General features: G+C 55.5%; 1 protein-coding gene across 1 annotated transcript in view; it reads right to left on the bottom strand.

The window, feature by feature from the left end:
* Positions 1–19,608, bottom strand: part of PTPRN2 (protein tyrosine phosphatase receptor type N2) — a gene marked incomplete at its 5' end in the record, with an annotated part of 671,781 nt that overhangs the window by 498,421 nt on the left and 153,752 nt on the right. The window contains one exon of the mRNA XM_082661426.1: positions 11,687–11,800. Coding sequence (XP_082517552.1) covers positions 11,687–11,800 — 114 coding nt within the window. The remainder of the gene's footprint in view (positions 1–11,686; positions 11,801–19,608) is intronic.

Raw genomic sequence — 19,608 nt, 5'->3', positions numbered from 1 at the left:
CTGGGCCCGTGGGCCATGGCCGCTAAGCCTGCGCGTCCGGAGCCTGTGCTCCGCAGCGGGAGAGGCCACAACAGTGAGAGGCCCGCGTACCGCAAAAAAAAAAAAAAAAAAAAGAAAAGAATAAGCATATAATCTGAGGAACCTACTGTGGAGGTGACCGTCCTCAGATGTTTAACACCTGGATAGTTCGAGGGCAACACTAGTTTTGAAACCAATGTGAGACGGGGCTCATTAACAGGGGAAACCAATGCTCACCCCCACCTCCAGAAGAAGCCAGACTAGAACACAGTACCCCGTCTGAACTCATTTAACAGAAAATTAACTTTTCAAAAGAGCTCACGTTACTGCAGAGCAAATCATGTCGCCTAAGGATGTCTGGTAGACTGCTGGCTAAGCTTGGAAACGCTTCTGGGGAACTGACTGCTGAAGTGTCCCGGCTCCCGCGCTGCCCCGTGCGTTGAGTCTGAGCACGTCAGCCTTGCAAGGTGGGCCTGGGCCGAGCTCGCGGCCACGCAGGAGGGCGCAGCACAGCCACGCCAGGGGCTGGTGGCCGGGCCAATCCCATCAGCAGGGCCCACGTCACCTCCACATTTGGGCCTCTTCCCATGGCTACCCACTCTCACCAGCAACATGTATGAAAACTCAGAAAGCCGGGGGCCTCTTTCGGGCTCAGAGGACCTGTGCCCACACCCGCGCTCAGGCAGCAGTCTTGTCCCCCAACCTTACGGCGTCTCCTCCCCACACACAGACCTTCGCACTTCAGGCCGGGGGGCTCTTACAAGCCTAAGGGGCAAAGCCCTGAAAAGCAGGCCCTTCCGGCCCCGTGGCCGGCCCCGCCCCTGTGCCTCCCGTGCTGCATGGCCCTCGTGGGGGGGGGGGTGCCCCGCTCCCCCGCCTGCACGGAACTCGCGGTCAACCCGCCAGGGGATGAGCCTCCCCTCAGCATCCTCTCCAGTTCCTCCCATCTCAATCCCTCCTCCTTCCTGCAGTTTAAAGCCTGACTTAAAGCCACCCGGTGTGCACTGTTCCTGCGGAGGTCAGGGCATGGGGCGTGGAAGTGCACGGGGACCTGGAGGGAGGAGAGCTCGGGCCTCAAACCAGGGAAGGCTGCCGGAGGGAGGCTGCGGCCAGACAGAGGCGGCCTGTGGGGCTCGGCAGCACCAGACACGCCGCCGCGTGGCCTAGAGCCGCCAGTTCTACGTCTGCCGGGCCGACTGCGGCCGGAGCGAGGGCTGCGCTCAGTCACCACACGCAGTCGGACGCACCGCTCACCACAGAGAAGCAGCAGCCTGGGGTCCTCAGCCACCTGCTGGGCACCCCGGTCGGGCCACCTCTGGAAAGAGCACCGGGCGAGCTCGGCCCTGCAGGGAGCACAGGCTGGTCCCCCAGCTTCCCGCCCAGGCCACAGCCCCCTTCGCCAACACCCCCAGCACGGGCCCTCATGCCAAAAATTTAATAAGAAGGGAACAGACGACAGCGACGAAAGGAAACCAGGAGGCACGGGAACTTGGCAGGCGGGGAGCAGAAACTGCGGATTCCACCCGGAACCGAGCACAGACAGCAGCCGGCTCCACTTCACCCATCCCGGGCTCAGAGGGAGAGGCGGGGGCCGACCCCGGCCAGGGCTGTGTCCAGACGCCATCCACTAAGCGGGCTCAGAGGGAGAGGCGGGGACCGACCCCGGCCAGGGCTGTGTCCAGACGCCACCCACTACGCGCCGTTTCCGCTTTGGAGGTTTATCGGATGAGCACGTGAGTACAGATGGCTGACCGGCTGCACATCTCCCTGTGGCTGGTGACGTTCCCCTTGCCTCGGTCCCTGCAGCATCCAGGCCGCCACATGAAGGAGCCCCAGCACTGCAGGCGGGTGTCTTTGTGAGAACTCCAGTCCGTCAAGTGTGACCGGGGGTGGGGGGAAGCCCCCTCCGAGCTGCGTCGATACCTGTACCTCCTGTTTGCCCGGATGTCAGTTCTCCTTCCTGTGCGCCCCCTTTCTGGTGTGAAAGTGGTTCCCCAGAAGTCCGGCCACTGCTTCTTCCCTCTCACGCTCGAGGTGCCCCCTTAACACGTTAGTAAACACGTGCATCAGCGACTGCAATGAACACACAGGCTCCACGGCTGCCATGACTTCAGATGCCACTGGCTCAGCGCAGTGTGTGGAGGCTGCTTCCCGCCCGCCCGGGTGGGCCTCACGTACGTTTGTGGTCCAGACCACACGCAACAGAGGGACCAGGGCCAGCTTCTGAATTGGGTGCTGATTTCTGTTTAATAACTTTTATAGTTTTTCAGGAACAAAACAAAGGAAAAGGTCAACTTTTCACGTGGTCCTCAGTGGGAAGGGGCATGAGTATGGGATTTGAAACCAAAAGATACCTCCAGCTGCTGGTGGTATCAGGATGTTACCCTCTCCTGTGGAAACCAAGTGATCAAGAGCTCTAACTGAAATAACGCGTTAACACGCTGTAAGTGGAGTGCCTCGTTCCCACGCAGAGAGATGAGGGAGGAAAAGCCACGGAGGAGGACAGAAGCCACTCCACTGTCCCCGCTGCTAACGTCTGTATTCGGGGACCCCCTGTGTCAGGCACCACGCAGGGTGGGAGGGGCAGGACAAGGAAGCAAACCCACCCACCCACGTGAACGCCACCGTCCAGACGTGCGGGCGACAAAAACCACAAACCCGCCCCAGGTAAACGGGGCCTGTGACGACACAGTGTGGAGAAAAGTGCAGCAACAGAAAGAGCCCGGAAAGGGGCTCCGACCAGGCTGAGGTCGGGGGCCGCGCCCAGCGACGAGCGGACGTCGCCCTTCTCTCCGCTGTGTGGAGGGCCCGTCTCACAGCCCGGGCCTCACCCTGCAGCCCTCGGAAGGAGCCCCCGGGTGCAGGGCGTGCAGCCCCCTGCCTCCTCGGGGAGATGCGGGCGCTCGCGCTGGCGGCTCCTCGGCCGCAAAGCTCGGACGCTGGGAATTCGCCCCACACGCTCTCCGGGGCGCACGGCACAGGCGCGTCCTCAGGGCAGCCTCACCACATCCCACTGGCGGGGGTATCCGTGGTCCTCTGCTGCTCCACTTTCAGTCCCTCCCACCTTCCGGCTCGTCTGCCTTCCACGGGCGAGTCTTCGGGTGCATCCCCCCCAGGCCCACACCCCAGGCCTGGCTTCCCCGGGCTCCGCCCCAGCTCCACAGGCCAGTTTCCAAAGCCTCGGTCAAAGTGCAGGCCTGTCCCGCAGAGGCCTTTCCCAGAGTCGGCATCCAGGGGCTCATGGGGTCAGGCGGGCAGCACAAGCTGCCGTTCCTCCCAGAAATACATTTTCCCAACGTCTGACCGTCAAAAGGATTTGTGTTCTACGTAGAAACCTGGGACGTTTCGGCAGCAAGCAATGGACGTCACTTTGAAGCACAGACACTGCCTCTGCAGCTATGAGGTGGGCTAAGGCAGAAGCTAACTTTCACAGAGACACGCGCTCGGCGACTGCCTGGGTGGATGGCTGGGGTGGGCAGGGCCACCGGTGGTGATGCACAGCGGTGACGTCGGCCGTGACCCGCTCAAGGAGAGGCTGTCAACCACACACCGAGGTCCCTCTCGTACCCACCCAGCCTTGAGGACAGAACACAGGTCTATACGCACAGGAGCTCCGTTTGCTCTCCTCCTCTACCGTCCCTGTCCTGAAACCGTCAACTTCATCTCTGAACTTGCGTTTTGCAAGCACGTCGGGCGAGACGGTGGGGGTGCATGCTGTCGGAGGGGCACCCAGTCCGCGTGCCTGCCGCCCTTCCTGGCCCGCTCACACATCGACTCGGAGACGCCCTCAACTCAGATCCCAGGGGGCCCCCGGAGACGAGCTTGCCTCTGCCCAGGACTCACTTCACACACAGAAAGCAAGCAGCGGTGTTCCGAGAAACACAGACAAGGGGGGCCCCGTCGCATCCTTTCTGGTTCCCGCCACTTCCCCGAATTCCCAGCCATCTATGCTGAATGATGACAGGGAAGGAGAGGGGATGGTAGGGGGGCCAGAGTTCCTCTCCCTCGGTCCTACGTATCCATGGGGGAGCCGAAGGCGGGCTTGGTGGGATGTGTCCGCGTCGAGAAGTGAAACAGAGCAGCGTCTCCGCCGTCTAACATGGACAGCATGTATGCACGTTCGAGCCATGAAATAGGAGTTGGATAATTTTGGTGATTTTGCGTGAGCATTAAATGCTCTTATACTTGCATTTAAAACCAGAATTGCACGATATAAAGACAAATGGTAAAAGTCCGTGCTAATAATTTCTTAATTTTTCTTGACTTAGAATGATGTGGAACAGCAAATAAAAACACCAGAATAGGTGGAGGGACACTGCAGAGGGAACGTCTGATGCCTTAGTTTCTGCTCTTCCCCAGCACTGGGCCTGCGGTTACGGAGCCGGCGCAGGCGGAGCATGCGCAGACGTCAGCTCCTGCTCAGGGCGGCTTTTAGGCTCCCCGCCGCGATGCTCTACGGCCCCACCTTCCTTTTTCGATCTGCTTGTGTTAATTTGCGCCCAACTGTAAAAAGCTGAACAAATGTATGTATTCAGAATCCCAAGCAGTTAACCACAGTACCCAATTCTGATTTATCATTTTAGCTCCTGAGATAGAATGCTCTAGAGTCATAACTGACCCACAGAATGGTCACACCGAGCCAGCAGTCCATCCCGCTGAGGACGTGCAGTCTTCCTCCCCGGCCGCCCAGCTCACGCCGGCTTGAGCTGCGAGAGTCCATGTGGAAGGGAAGGCTCTCCACAACTCAGTGTGGGTGACAAAGGGCTTCACCATTTCCTGAGCATTTAGTGAACGGCACCCCCCGCATCACCTGGGACTGGAACAGTCCTATGAGACGGTATTACTGTATTTCATCCACGCTAAGAAGTTTTGATCTTGAGACAGACCATCATTTCAGTATTGCTAAGAAAAAGCCAAAATGTTGCCGGTTAAATGATGGCGTGCTCTTGATGTAAGATGCACCCCTGATTTCAGGGGTGTTAAGATGTGAACACAAAGTGCGTCTGAGAAACGATGGAACACCATGCAGTGGCTGTGGGGTGGAGTCGTGCTGCACGCATGCCTCCCCGGGGCTCAGCCTCTGACACTGGCAGGCCGGCAGCTCTCAGCTGGGGCCTTGTCTGCTCCGTTCCCGCAGCCACGGGGAACGGCCTCTGCCTAAGTCACCACCCCGAGCCTCCTCCTGGGCAGAGCGTATCCCAGGGCCCTGGCCCTCCTTGGGCACAGAGGCCGAGCCCCGCGGCCCCATGGGGTCACCTCTGAAGGTTGTGCCCAGCTCCAGACCCAGAGCTCCTCTGGGCTCCGCTCCGCACCTCCTGCGCGGCATCGCCCTTGCGTCCCCCCTCTGCCCAACCAGGCTCCCATCACCTGCACAGGTGTTATGCCCTGAGCACTCTCCAGGGACCTGACCACAGTGAACCTCGGTTTCAGTGTCTGGTTCCAGGGCGCCCGACCAAAGGCGTGTGGTGCTGCCCACACTGCACAGGTAGGGAAACGGAAACCAGGAGAGCTTGGGTACTGTCACAACGTGTGTGCCGAGCTGATGTGGCCCGCTTGGAGCACAGCTGGAGCTGATGCTTCCTTCTGACTCCAAACCCACCCCCTTTTCTCTCTACAGCGGTTCTTAGAGTGTGGCCTGAGGGTCTCCATGGGTCCCTGAGGCTCTAAGGTGGGCATTAGGTCAAAATTATTTTCATAAAATACTAAGGCACTATTTACCCTTTTCATTTTATTTTCTCTTACACTGGAATTTTCCAGAGGCTATGTGGGTGGAAATTGCCTAGAATGAGTGCAGAAGCAGATAAGAGTACCCAACTGTTTCCTCTTAAGGCAAACGTTAAAGAAATATGCAAAAAATTAAAACAAAACAAAAACATAACACTTAACACATTTAAAAAAATGTTTTGGAAGACAGAGTTACCATGGTTATTATGTAACAAGTTTATTATGACTATTTTTATTTTAAACGGAATTAAAACACAGCTTTTAAAAATTTTCTCAATTTTAAGTTTCTAAGACAGTAAATGCAGATAGCACTAAACCCACAAAAATGCAGAAGCTCTTTGGGGTCCTCAATAATTTTTAATAGTATGAAGGGTTCCTGAGATCAGAATTTTGAGAACTACTGTTCTACACTCTGCTGTTGGGAGTTCTAACCCCAATTCTGCACCAGCTAAGTGACACTGGGAACAACCTTTGTGCCTCTGTTGTTGTTTTTTAATGTACTAAATAAAAAGGTGCATTCCTCTTACAGCAAAAAGAAAGCATGGGTGGAATACTGAAATTATAACTATTTAAAATTATACTCTTCTATACTGTACTGAGTATTGCTATTCTCTGTTATTCTATGAAAATTATAACAAAATATATATTTACTGTATAGGGTTAAAATGATGTCAAATGTGCAATCTGAAAATCCTAAAACATTCAGATAAAAAATTTAAGACACACAATTTGACAGCCGTCAGAATGGGAGAAAATATTTGCAAACGAATCAACGGACAAAGGATTAATCTCCAAAATATATAAACAGCTCATGCAGCTGAATATTAAAGAAACAAACAACCCAATCCAAAAATGGCCAGAAGACGTAAACAGACATTTCTCCAAAGAAGACATACAGATGGCCAACAAACACATGAAACGATGCTCAACATCACTAATTATTAGAGAAATGCAAATCAAAACTACAATGAGATTATCACCTCACACCAGTCAGAATGGCCATCATCAAAAAATCTACAAGCAATAAATGCTGGAGAGGGTGTGGAGAAAAGGGAACTTTCTTGCACTGTTGGTGGGAATGTAAATTGACACAGCCACTATGGAGAACAGTATGGAGGTTCCTTAAAAAATTAAAAATAGAACTACCATAGGACCCAGCAATCCCACTACTGGACATATACCCAGAGAAAACCATAATTCAAAAAGAGTCATGTACCACAATGTTCATTGCAGCACTATTTACAATAGTCAGGTCACGGAAGCAACCTAAATGCCCATCGACAGACGAGTGGATAAAGAAGCTGTGGTACGTACACACAATGGAATATTACTCAGCCATAAAAAGGAAAAAATTGAGTCATTTGTTGAGACGTGGATGGATCTAGAGACTGTCATACAGAGTGCAGCAAGTCAGAAAGAGAAAAACAAATATCGTATATTAACGCATGTATGTGGAACTAGAAAAATGGTACAGATGAACCGGTTTGCAGGGCAGAAGTTGAGACACAGATGCAGAGAACAAACATATGGACACCACGGGGGGAAAGCCGTGGGGGGGAGGGGTGGTGGTGTGATGAACTGGGAGACTGGGATTGACACGTATACACTGATGTGTATAAAACTGATGACTAATAAGAACCTGCTGTATAAAAAAATAAAATTTAAAAATTTAAAAAAACAACCAACTTAACTTTCTTTGGGTTATTTGTATGGAAATAGGTTAATATAAATGTTTCAGACATTACATGAAATTCCTAAAAATCTTAAAAAGAAAAAAAAATTAATGCGCGAGAGAACAATGTGTCCACCTATGAAACACTGCTGCCTGCAGGAGACAAGGGTAGTGAATAAAAGTGAACATATTCTGCTCCTTGACGTACGTATTTACATTGAAGAAGCCAGCTGCACGATGAAACCCCATTTCCCCTTCCTTCTTCAAGGGGAAGGCCCTGCAAGCTGCCGTCTGTCACTGAGACCGGACCCTCATCTCTGAGGAGTGGCCGCGACGAGGCCGAGCGATAGCAACACGCAGCCGACTCTGCCGTGGACGCGGCTGCCGAGGCTGCGAGATGGCAGGGAGGTTGCATCCTGCGATTTTCCACACGAGAGGGTGAAAACATGGGTCCCAGGCGTCAGACTCTCCAGTTGGATGATGATTTCCCCTGAGATCCCTCATTACGCCCCATAACATCTGCAGACCTGACCTCCAGAAACTGACCCTCATACCCAAGGACGATGGGCAGTTTGGAGGGGAGCCTACCTGTAAGGCCTGGGGCCGCCACCTCCAGCACGCTGGCCAGCGGGGGCCGAGGCAGAGGAGTCCCGGAATCAGCCGCCCGCGGAGGGGGAGTGGGGCGCGGAGAACTGCAGCATTAGGCAGCAGAGGGGCCCAGGGAGAAACACAGAATCATGTCCAGAAGGTACTAGAACAAGCAGTTTAGGAGAGCACAAATGTCCCCATGATGCTTCTTTTCAACCTAGCCTATAAAACCTTATTTCACGCCTACACCTCCGGGCTTACTATGGCAAGTCCTCCACTGCCGCTAAGACAGAAGGAAATGCAACCTGCTGCCAGGTACAAAGTAACAGAGCGCAACGCCACGGGCCTGTCCAGCCACGCGGACGCGCCCTCTAGTGGCCCAGCAGCAAAGAGCCACCAGCAGCAGAAGTCAAAACACCATCCCCAACCAGGACCCCAGGCCCAAAAGAACTCCTCCAGCTGCTGTGCGAGGCACCACAGGGCTCCCGAGACACCGAGTGCAGCCTGCTCAGGACTGGCCGGGGGAATCAGCTTAAAAATAGGGTGTTCGCGGGAGGGACCAGGTGTTCCGGGGAGGGGCGGAGTCGGGCTCAGGAAGGACAGGAATGCGGCTCCAGGCCCCGAATGTCCTTCCTGCCTGTCCCCTCGCATCGTGATCACAGGGGACCTCCAGACTGGCTCCCATAGGGCACAGCCGTGCTCGTCGGTCAGTGAGCGGACCTGTGGTATCATCATCATCCTCACCACTGTTCTAAGGAAAGAACCAGAACATATCCTCATCCCTTGGAAAATGGCTGTTTTTCTGGCCTTTGAACTGATGCACAGAGCTAACCAACTTAGCAGAAACTCTGCAATAATTCCACTGGAAAAAAAATAGGTGGGTATGACCTGTGTGATAGCTCCATAAATTGGAAACAGGGTATCAAATAAATAATATCTAACACTTGGAAATACTTACGTTTATAAAAGGGTTTAAAATATTTTACTTGATTTCAGCGTTTGACCTTCACAACAGCCCTGTTTGATCATCCACATTTACCAGACGAAGAAACTGCCCCTCAAAGAGGTTTAGTAACTCCACTCCCCTCCATACCCGCTGCCGGGAGACAGGCAGGCAGTGAATCACAAAACTAAACGTGCTCTCACCAAACGACCCGGCAATCACAGTCCTTGGTATTTACCCAAAGGAGCCGAAAACTCATGTCCACACAACCCTGCACACAGACGTTTATAGCAGCTTATTCATAACTGCCAACACTTGGAAGCAACAAAGATGTCTTCCAGTAGGTCAACTGATAAATAAATCGGTCACTCAGCAATGGAATATTATTCGGCACTAAAAAGAAACAAGCTGTCAAGCCATGAAAAGTCATGGAAGAAACGTCAAAGCATTTTACTAAGTGAAAGAAGCCCATCTGGAAAGGTGACATACTGTATGAGCCCAACTACATGACATTCTGGAAAAGGCAGTTAAAAGATGAGTGGTTGCCAAGGACTGGCGGGAAGGGAGGGGTGAGCAGGTGGGGCACGGAAGCTTTGGAGGGCAGTGAAACTACTCTATGCTGCCCTGCTGACCCTGCACCTCTCTGCGCATCTCAACCCGCATCTGGACGGCAGTCCCAGCAGGCCCAGAGGGTGAGGCGTGGCCACAGAGAGAGTGCAAAGCACATGAAAGAATTGCATGATGTTGCCAATTTGTAGCAAAAGAAACACATGTGGGGATGGATCTTCAGGATGTGAGGTCAAGGCGGAATGAACAGAAATTGGACCAGGCAGAGTTTATTGACATGGGGCCCTAGGCACAGATTCTCCAGCCAACGGCTCCAGCAGTCTCCACCGCTGGTTGACATAAATAGGGACACAAGGTCCCTACTGAAGTGAAGTGGAAACACCAGAACTCCCTTTTTACGTGACAGAGGCATGTGCCCAAAGGCTTAGAGAGAGCAGCACAATCGACCTGCCCATGACCCCAGGAGGGTCCAGAGAGCCCGAGAAATAAGTTCATGGGTCCCAGCATCCTCGAAGGGCTCACAGAGATGCCCACGTGTGTCAGGAATACACTGGGAGTTGCTTCCATTCATCTGGGAGCCCTGAGTGCACCAGGATGATGGCGCCTTGGGGAGGCAGGGGCCAAGTGGGGGCACCTAAGTGCCAAAGAGAAGGGGATGTGGTCACCACAGAGCAAGTGGCCCACGAGGCCTGGGGCATTGGTTAGCTGCTGGCAGTGTTCCTAGAGCTGGACGAGATGGGCCTTCCACCAGCATCCAGGGACCTGCACCAGCAGGAGAGCTCTACATCTACTGAATCGCCAACATAGTCACAGCCCCTCCACCATTTCCACACTTGGAACCTCCATGTCACAGACCAGAGCCCCTTGAAGGATGGGTGGGAGCAGGCCCCCTGGAGGAAAGACTCTGCTACGCGAGCCAGACACTCATCCTGTTCATCTCGCCCCCAGCCTCCAGCAGGGGCCTGCAGCCTTCTACCGGTGCAGCTGTGCGCTGAGGAAAAGGACGTCAGCACACTCTTCCGTGACCGCTGGACACCGGCTCTCAACTGAGTAACACCAGAAGACCCAAAACATCACCAAGGCCCGCCAGGCACAGAGGGGCTTATGGGGCAGGTGAGCAAACCCATGCTGTGGTTACTCCCCGGCTCCGGAATGCACATACTCAGCGGCTACCAGAATCCCCACCCTGTTCCCTGACCTGCGGAGCGAGGGTATCACACGGGAAAGGCACTCAAAGCACCTCCACTTAAGGCCACCACACGCCGCAGTTTCCACTTACAACATCATAGACCAAAAGCAACACCCCACTCCTGGAGTGGGTGAAGCAGGGTGAGGACTCCCCACGCCCGTCCGCGGATGGCGGCGGGTCCCATGAAGGGACCCGCATGGGGCCGACCGCCACCGCCGCTGCCGCCACGTGTCTTCTCTGTCGGAGCGAGTGGCACAGCCCACGGCACCTGCTCCCCCGCCCGCGGGAGCAGTCATCAGAGGAAGCCCGCTCTCACGGGCCAGGCCAGCCACAGCGCCACGTGTCAGCGCTCCAGCCCTCGGCGCCGTCCGGGGCTCTGGGACCCTGATCGCCTTTCCTCTCACGGGCCTCATGCAGGGGACACCGGTACACTGAGGACACTGTGGGCAGGAGGCAGCCACGGTCCCACGTGCCCAGGGGAGATGCCTGCGCTCGGAGGGTCCACGGCAGACCCGATGCTGCAGGAGCCCGGGAAGGCCGCGGCAGGTGAATCACAGCGCAGACCCTCAGGGTTCATCCTCTGCAGAAAATGTCTCTCCCTGGGGAGGCTGCGCCTGGCCTGCTCCCGGGCCTCATTCAAGACTGCACACTTGCCCGTGGTCCACGAGCAGCCGGGCGGCTGGGCTGGGACACTAGGAACGGGGCTCCGGCGGTGCGGCCGTTTTGCAGCGACACACACGGCCACACCCCCACCCTCACTGACCGGCAGCGCCAGCCACGGCTGCTGGGACCACCTCAAACCCAGGAGGGACCCAGGCCGCCTGCCCCCGCCCATCGCACACTGGCTGGCTCGGCCCTTTTCTAACTCCTCACCACCTAAGAGGCCAAGGGCTTTTAAGAAGAAGCAACATGTCTTCCAAGCACTTGGCGCCGTAGCGGCCGCTGGCCCAGCAGCAGGGCGCGGATTGGGCCCCGGCCTGCGTACCTGTGCGGGAGAGCGCCCTCAGGGTGGCTGTCAGGTGCTGCAGGACCCCTGGCGACACTTCGTAGTGGTGCACGTCTACGGCTGGAAGCTCCTGACACCGTCCAAACGCTCCATCTGCAACAAAGGGAGGCAGGTCAGGTAAGAGAGGAGACAGACAGACGGCCAGGAAGCCCTGGCCACGGCCGGTGGCGAGGCTCCGAGGGGCTGCCAGGATCAGAAGCACCTGCAAAGTGACAGTGTTTTAGGTGAAAAGCAGAGCTTCGTGGAAACCACAGATGCAAAGGCTGAGCCCGGCGTGGTCTGGGTGTTTAGTCTACTTTCCAGCCCTCCCTGCCCAGCCCCCGCCTTTTGGTCATTTGCCAGCAGAGACTTTCACACTTTCCATGTGAAGCTTTGCTTCTGCCTGTCCAGTGACCAAATGGTCAATAGTCTTCAGGCCCGTCTTCCAGATGAGAAACAGGACGCCTAGGAACCTAAGTGCCCGGCTGCAGGAGGCGCTGGTGGCGGGGCCATGGAGCCCTGGCAGGGCTGGCTTCCAGGGGGCCTCCTCAGAAGGCGGTGAGGAACGGGGGCTCCAGGAACAGTGAGATATTAATGGGGACCCATTATCCTGCTCTGTCCTATTTGTCTGAAATGACAGACTCTGCTCATCAACATCTTTTCAAACCGCACCTTCTAATTAATTTAGACCCTAATTAGTCTTTATTCAGCGAATTGTTCACTTTGAGACAAGCTTCCTATGGGGGTTCAAACATTCAAATCACCGCCTTGGGAACAAAAGGCTAATTCAGGACCCAGGGCCTCGCCCAGGGCTGGGCGCAGGGGGAAAGCGCTTCCATTGTTCACTGCCTTTCAAATGCAACCAGTTTAATTAGCAGAAGCGCTTTGCCCAGCGCCAGGCTGATTGCTGCTCGCAGTCCATAGTCCACGTGTGCTTAAGGCGGACGCCGCGCGTGAGCAGCAGAGAGTCATCGTAAGTGTCCTCTCACAAGCACCTCCCGGATTTCCGTGGGCCTCTGCAAAGCCCAGAGAGTCCGGGAGGTGACCTGCCGGGCTGCTGGGCTGCTGGGAGCAGGCAGACAGCGGCCACGTGAGAAGTTCAACCTTCAGCTTCTGCCCCCGCTCGGTGAGCGCCGCTGAAATTAACCCAACTGCCACCAGTGATCCGGGGACAGTTGTCTCGGACGGAGGGTCTCCTCCCCACTGCCACCCCCCAGCAGGACGGACGGTCTGCTCGGCTGGAACACAGACGATAAGTGTCCCTGTTCTCTGATTCCGTTTCATGCAAAGAACTGCATGCCAGTGGGTGGTGTGCCTGGGTGTGGGGCAAGGAAAGAGCGAGAAGGCCCAGAATACACCGGAACTTTCACGTCCCTCTTCAAGTGGAAACATCTTGAAACCAGGGAAGGAGCATTAAAACGGTCCAACCCAATGTTTTAGATGAGAAAACCGAGGCTGGGGTGTAGGGAGGGATCAGTAGCTGAGCTGAGTGGCAGGCAGAGAAGTCAGGTCCGTATCAGCAACCAGCTAAGCGCCTGCGGGTAGCCCCGCTTCCGGGGACGTGTCTGAGAGCCCCTCCCGCAGGAGACACCCCACCACTCAGGCTGTCACAGAGGAGAATACGGGCAAAGACATTGCCTCGCTGTTTTGGAGTGTTCCAGGTAAATTCTCTCCCTTCTCAAGTGTGACGGCTTCATTCTTTCAATCTGGTTTGTGGTGTACATGTTGTAAATATATTCTAAGAAAAATATTCATCAGATTTTCTTGAAACCTTTCTTTTAAACATATATTTAGACTATAGATAACGTGATACATAATATTGTTTGTGCTTTTAGAATCAGTGTTAGCTAATCATTTAATTGTTTGGATCGTCTGAAAGCTAACCCTGGGCGCTCTTCACCCCTAGACTCCAGCCACACTGGTGAGGCAGCGACACTGTCCCCAAGAGCTTCTTTTAGTTAATAAACTTTGTTTTTCAGAGCAGTGTTGGGTTCACAGCAAAATTAAGAGGAAGGTACACAGGTTCCCCATAATCCTCCTCCTCCCCATTACCAACGTTCCCATCAAATGGCGCATGTGTTACGGCTGACGAACCTACATTGACACGCCATCAGCATACGGGTGCGGAACCCATAGTTCATGTTAGGGTTCACTCTTGGCGCTGTACTTCTATGGGCTTGAACAAACGTACACTGACGTGTACCCACTATCACAGTGTCATACAGAGTATTCTCACTGCCCTAGCATCCCCTGTGCCCCACCTGTTCATCCCTCCCTCCTCCCTGACGCCAGCAAGCAGTGATGTTTTTCACTGTCTCCATAAATTTGCCTTGTCCAGCATGTCATATGGCTGGAACCATACAGAACACAGCCTGCTCAGACGGGCTTCCTTCACTCAGTCACATTCATTTCAGGTTCCTCCATGTCTTTCTGAGGCTCAACAGCCCTTTCTTACTAACACTGAACACTATTCCACTACCTGGACGCACCACCGTTTAGTTACCCATTCACCTACCCAAGGACATCTTGGTTGCTTCCAGGTTTGGGCGGCTATGGATAAAGCTGCTATAAACATCCGTATGCAGGTTTTTGTGTGGACATGTTTTCAGCTCCTCCGGGTAAATGCCAAGGAGCACAGCTGCCGGATCCTATGGTAAGAGTCTGCCTAGTTTTGTAATTGACCACCGAGCTTTCGTCCCCACCAGAAGGGAGGGTCCCTGTTGCTCCTCGCCAGCGTCTGGTGTCAGCGTCTGGATCTTGGCTGTTCTAGTAGGTGTGCTGTGCTCATTACTGTCTTACCCAATGCATTTTTCGATAATGTCGTTCATCTTTACCACCATATTTAAAGGCCACCAAGGTATAAGTGTACGCACATGTGTGCTATGTACTGTGTGTCTACATATGTGTGTGTGTTTTCACACCTGCAAATGTGTGTAGATGTGTGCTGTGTATATGTATGTGAGTGTGTGTACATGTACTGTGTACGTATGTGTCTACCTCCATGTGTGTATGGGCGTATACGTGTCTACCGTGTACGTACATGTTTATGTGTATGTGTGTGCACTGGTGTCCACATGTATGTATGTGCGTATAGATACACACAGCCTCTAACACTTGTTTAACTGCCAAACTCACCACAAGAACAAGGAAGCTGCTCTTCCAACCTCTAAACTCACCCCAGAAACAGATGTTTCTAATACCTCTGTCCCAGAAACCTGGTTCCCTCACTTATTCCTCAACAAACAACTTCATTACTTTTTTCTCTGCTTCCGCTGGAGGACGGCGTACACTCTCGTCGGCACACCTCTGAGCATGTCCGGTCCCGTGTCCACAGCGAATCTGTGAGGCCCCTTCCCTCTCCAATGAGTGGACTCGTCCCCATGCACGCTGCTCTGTGCTGCCCCTTGACCCCCGGACACGGCCCTGCTCTAACGTCCCGCTGGACCAACAGGCAGCACAGCCGTGGGACGTGCACTCGGGGCAAAGACGGACAACAGTGGCTCCACTCTCAGGGGCTTCCAGCTCACAGGGCAGACGGCCCCACAGCGCTAAGCACACGCAAATTATTCACCTCTAAGTGTGACGTGGGCCACAGTGGACAGGCTACGAGGACAGCAGGAAGGAGGGGCAGCAGCCCCGTGCCACAGGCAGAGGCCCCAGAGAAGCGGCACCTAAGGAATGGCTGGCCCGCGCAGGGCTGGCGAGGACCTGCAGGCTGGGGAGCTGGAGCTGCAGAGGGAGGGAGGCGCCTGGTCACTGGGGCTCCGGGACCAAGAGTGACAGAGCTCCAGGCTGGAGCGAGCTGCGCAGGTCAGGCAGACACAAGGGCATGGGGAGGGCTCGGCCTTCCTCCGGAGCTGCAGGAGCTGCCAGGGCCTTGCAGGCAGGGGCCGCTTTCTGCCAGGAGCCACGGGGCTGAAGGGGGCTGCTCGTGCAGAGGGGGTGGCTCAGCGAGGGCGGTGGAGATGGAAGAACTAGCCAGACCCGTAGGCGTTTCGGAGGTGAGCCCGCAGGACACCGATGCTGCCCAGCTACAGGACGGTCCCACCCCCGTGTCTGTGTCCCACAGAGGCTCTGGGCTCAAGGGGGTATTCTGAGAGGCGGCTCATAGAACGTGTGTCTCTCCAAAGTAGTGACAAAGTCCTCTTGAGGCTGGCTGGCAGAGGCGGGGAAACAGCGGCGGCCTCCTGATGGCCCCTGGCCCCAAGCACTGCCCACGGGCCTCCAGGGGAGGGAGACTGCATCCCTCCAGGGGGAAGTCACCCCCCAGACCTCTGTGGGAGGTGACCACAGCAACCACAGATGCAGGCACGGACTTGGACTTCCCAAACTTGGGGAACTGGGCAGAATTCTGAAGCTGTCCCCACATCCCCCATTTATTCTGCAGAGCAGAAGACGGATCCCACTGCCTCTGGGGACCAGAGATTGGATGGGTCTAAAGATAGGAATGGAAGGGATGTTTGAGGCCCTGAGAAAGCAGATGGCCATCTCCCAGCCAACCAAGCACCACAGACCAGAAGTTCTGGGAGCAAAAGCTCTGTTTAGAGACACTCTGATTGTCAGTCACCTAGAACTGGGAGGCTGATTTCTTCCGCTGTGAAGGGAAAACATTAACAAGTTTTTGGTTGGATTTTTGGAAGAATGTGAAAAAACTGCTTGTTTATCTTGTCTGTTCATCTGTTTTAACCAGCTCCCCTCAGAGCACTATCTCTACAGGCAAACGGCACTTTCACTCATAACCATCACTAACCCCTCAACACCGACGCAGGCCCATCTCAAGGCCTCCTCCTGGACCAGCTTTCCAGATCACTTCCCCCTGAGAATGTGGGACTGCGTGTCGCCAGCCTCACCACCACATGCGTGTGCACACACATGCACTCACATCTCCATGTCGACAAGACCCCCCCTCACCCCCCAACCCTTGGGCACCAACATACGTCTCTGGTCCAGGAGTGCCCGAGCTCCTAGGAGGCAGGCGTCACAGCTCCCGCCCCTTCAACCTCCCAAGCGTCTGACACTGCGCTCTGCAGCCACTGTGAATTAAATAAATGTCTGTGTCTGACTAACTGGTGACCTTGCGTTTGCCTGGAATGAAACAGAGATGCCCAGAGAAATGTGTAACACCACCAGCTAGACCCGCACATAGATTTAGAAGTCTTCAACTCCCAGCAGATGACCTGGCTGGATTAGGGACCCGAATCACTGAGGCAAACCAGGGCTCACAGTGGGGACAGCAAACGAGGAGCACGTGTCCCCATATCTTCTCAGCCAACACTGCACCTCCTCCCGTCTCATACTCAGGCTCAGGTGCTGCCACCCCCCCGCCCTGAGCACATCCACTTCCCAGCCTCACACATGGAGAAGGCGGGCCTAGTGCACCTCTGCTTGGGGGAGGGACACGTGGAGACGCTGAGCCTTCACCCTCAAGATGTCATGGCTTTCAGGGACTGCTGCGTGCTGGGTGTCTCAGAGAACGACCCAGAACCATCAGATCAGGCCAGCGGGCAGCCATGGGCTGGAACAAGTCGGTTTAGGCTCCCCCTGAGACACCTGTTTTTGCTACGTGTCCCTTCAGTGATGTGCCTCGGGCTGGCGTTAAAGGAGCTTCTAAGAAAAAAGCCTATGGAACCTAATCGTGCACCTGCTGAGAACAGTCACCCCCGGTTTCACGGCCATCTTTATCCTGAGACCATGGGAGGACCCCCCGCCCAGACCCCAGCGCTGGGATGGACTGCCTTCCACCTTCCAGGACCCTCTCCGCCTGGGCCCGGCAGGAGACCAACCTTTCTCAGTTGTGCAGGCTTTGGTACTGTTCATTTCAGTGAAGTAAATATTTTCTTTGCTCCCATAACATTCCATCCTCTTTCCTCCTTTTCTAAGGTCTTTGCCTGTTTTTGTTTGTTATATGTCTTTTTTTACATTTCTTCATTATCTCTTTGGGAAGAGATCATAGGACGGGGGATTAATAAAGACAATGTGATCACCTGACCTCGGCTCTCAAAGTGGGCTAATTAGCTGAGGGCACGTTTACAAATTATTGCAACGTACACAACTGCTCAGTAATTGTGTGAATAGTTTATGCGCGTACATAACACACGTGTGTAAACGTATTATCTTGGTTCCCTGGAAACCTCAAGATCAATGTTCTTGATTTTGCAGCAAGAAGAGATTAGGCAGCAGAGGTGCCACAATGATAAAGTCCTTGGAAATGAGGGTGCACCAGAGGCGGCTGTACAGTAATCATGGGGCCGGTGAGAGACACAGTATGAGTCACCTGCGTCAGAATCCCCTCCCTCAAAGGGAAGAGGCCACGAGCCTGCGAGGCAGCAGCCTCGCCCCTTGCCACAACCGCAGGCGATCACACGCTGTGGCATCATGCAGTCCTCAAAACACTGTGTACAGCAGGCACCAAACTCATGTTCATGCCCCTCGTGAGGGGACCAGCCGTGGGATGAGAGTAACAACAGAAATCTGTCCACAGCAGCCCATGCAAGGCAGGCGGGCACAGCAGGCGAGGCCACGGGGCCTCCGGCGGCACCTTCAGGGGACCCAGCCCACGCCCGGCCCGCGGGCCAGGCCCACTGCTCCACGCAGAGCTGCCCGTCACACTTGGTAAGACGGCCTGCTTGTTCCCTCTCCCAGCGGTAAGGTGGCAGGAAGGACAAGGCGGCAACAGTTACCCCTCGCGGCTCCGCCCCGCATGCAGCGCCGGGTCCTCGGCAGCCTCGGCCGCAGCTCTGCCGCTCAGGCTGTGGACGCCCCCGCCGGACCCGCGCCAGCCACTGCGACTAGGGAGGCAGGGCAGCAAGACACACACAGGCTCGCACACACGCCTGTGCACACACACAAGCTGACACTCACGACTGAATGCACACGAGCACGTGCGTGCACAACGCACACACCGCCACACGTGTGCGCAGTCGCACAAGCTTCGCGCACTCTCGCCGTGCACACGCAGAAGAGCAGCTGGGAGCCTTCCCACGCCCACCCTGTGCCGTGTCCCCCTCAGGGCACTGGGCGCACCGACCCGGCCTCGTCCCTGCGGAGCCCTCCCCAGAGCGGGGCGCACGCGCACGAGCCTCACCTTCCCCGCGCTCGCGGCTCCACCTCGGCCAGCCTGGGGCCTCGGACCCAGGTGAGGTGCGGGGTGGGTGCACCTCACTGCGCGGGGCCCTGCGGGAGACCCCGTGGGTGCTCAGAGCGCAGGCTCGGCCTGATGGGCCGAGGGCACCTGTGCCCTCCCCTCTGGATTGGAGGCGCCCCTCATGCCCGGCGGGACAGCTGTCACCACAGAGGAAGTGCCAAGCACAGGCCACACCAGGGGCCCCACTGCAGAGGCATCCCTGCCCCTCAGCATCAAGCCCGCGGCCCGCTAATCAGGCCTCAGGCACGCACACACCCCTCGCCCCCGGAGAAGCAAAGCCAGAGTCTGCAGTCCCGCGTCTGCAGAGTCCACGAGCAGGCAGTCTCCCCGACTATCGACAGCCACCTGCACCGGGCTCGCAGGCCAGCCCGGGAAGCCCCAGGCTCCAGTGTCCTGACGTTCCAGCCTGGAGCACCCTTTCATTCTCTCCTGATTCCCCTTCTGGGACCCCTCAGAACCCCAGGCTTTTCCCCACCCACCCCTCCAGGTGGAAGCTGCCCTACCGTGCTGCCCAGGGCTCCCTTGATCGCACAGGACCTCTTACGCTATCGTCGCATAGGAAGGAACCCACTGCTCCCTCAGAGCCCCAGGGGTGCAGCAGCAAGAAAAAAGCCCTCCCCAGACATTTCTGGAGAAGAGAAAAGTAACAGCAGCCCGGAACCACTGCCCTGTTGAAAAGAATTCTCCGGAGAAGAGAAAACTCTTTTCTTGGAGTTGATAAAGTACCCTCCACATACGCTCGTGCGGCGAAGCCGTGAAATTGTTTCTGTTCTCGGGG

The sequence above is a fragment of the Grampus griseus genome (genome assembly GCF_964374135.1).
Source record: "Grampus griseus genome assembly, chromosome: 9".
Classification (NCBI taxonomy): domain Eukaryota; kingdom Metazoa; phylum Chordata; class Mammalia; order Artiodactyla; family Delphinidae; genus Grampus; species Grampus griseus.
This window is presented reverse-complemented; position numbering and strand designations above follow the sequence as displayed.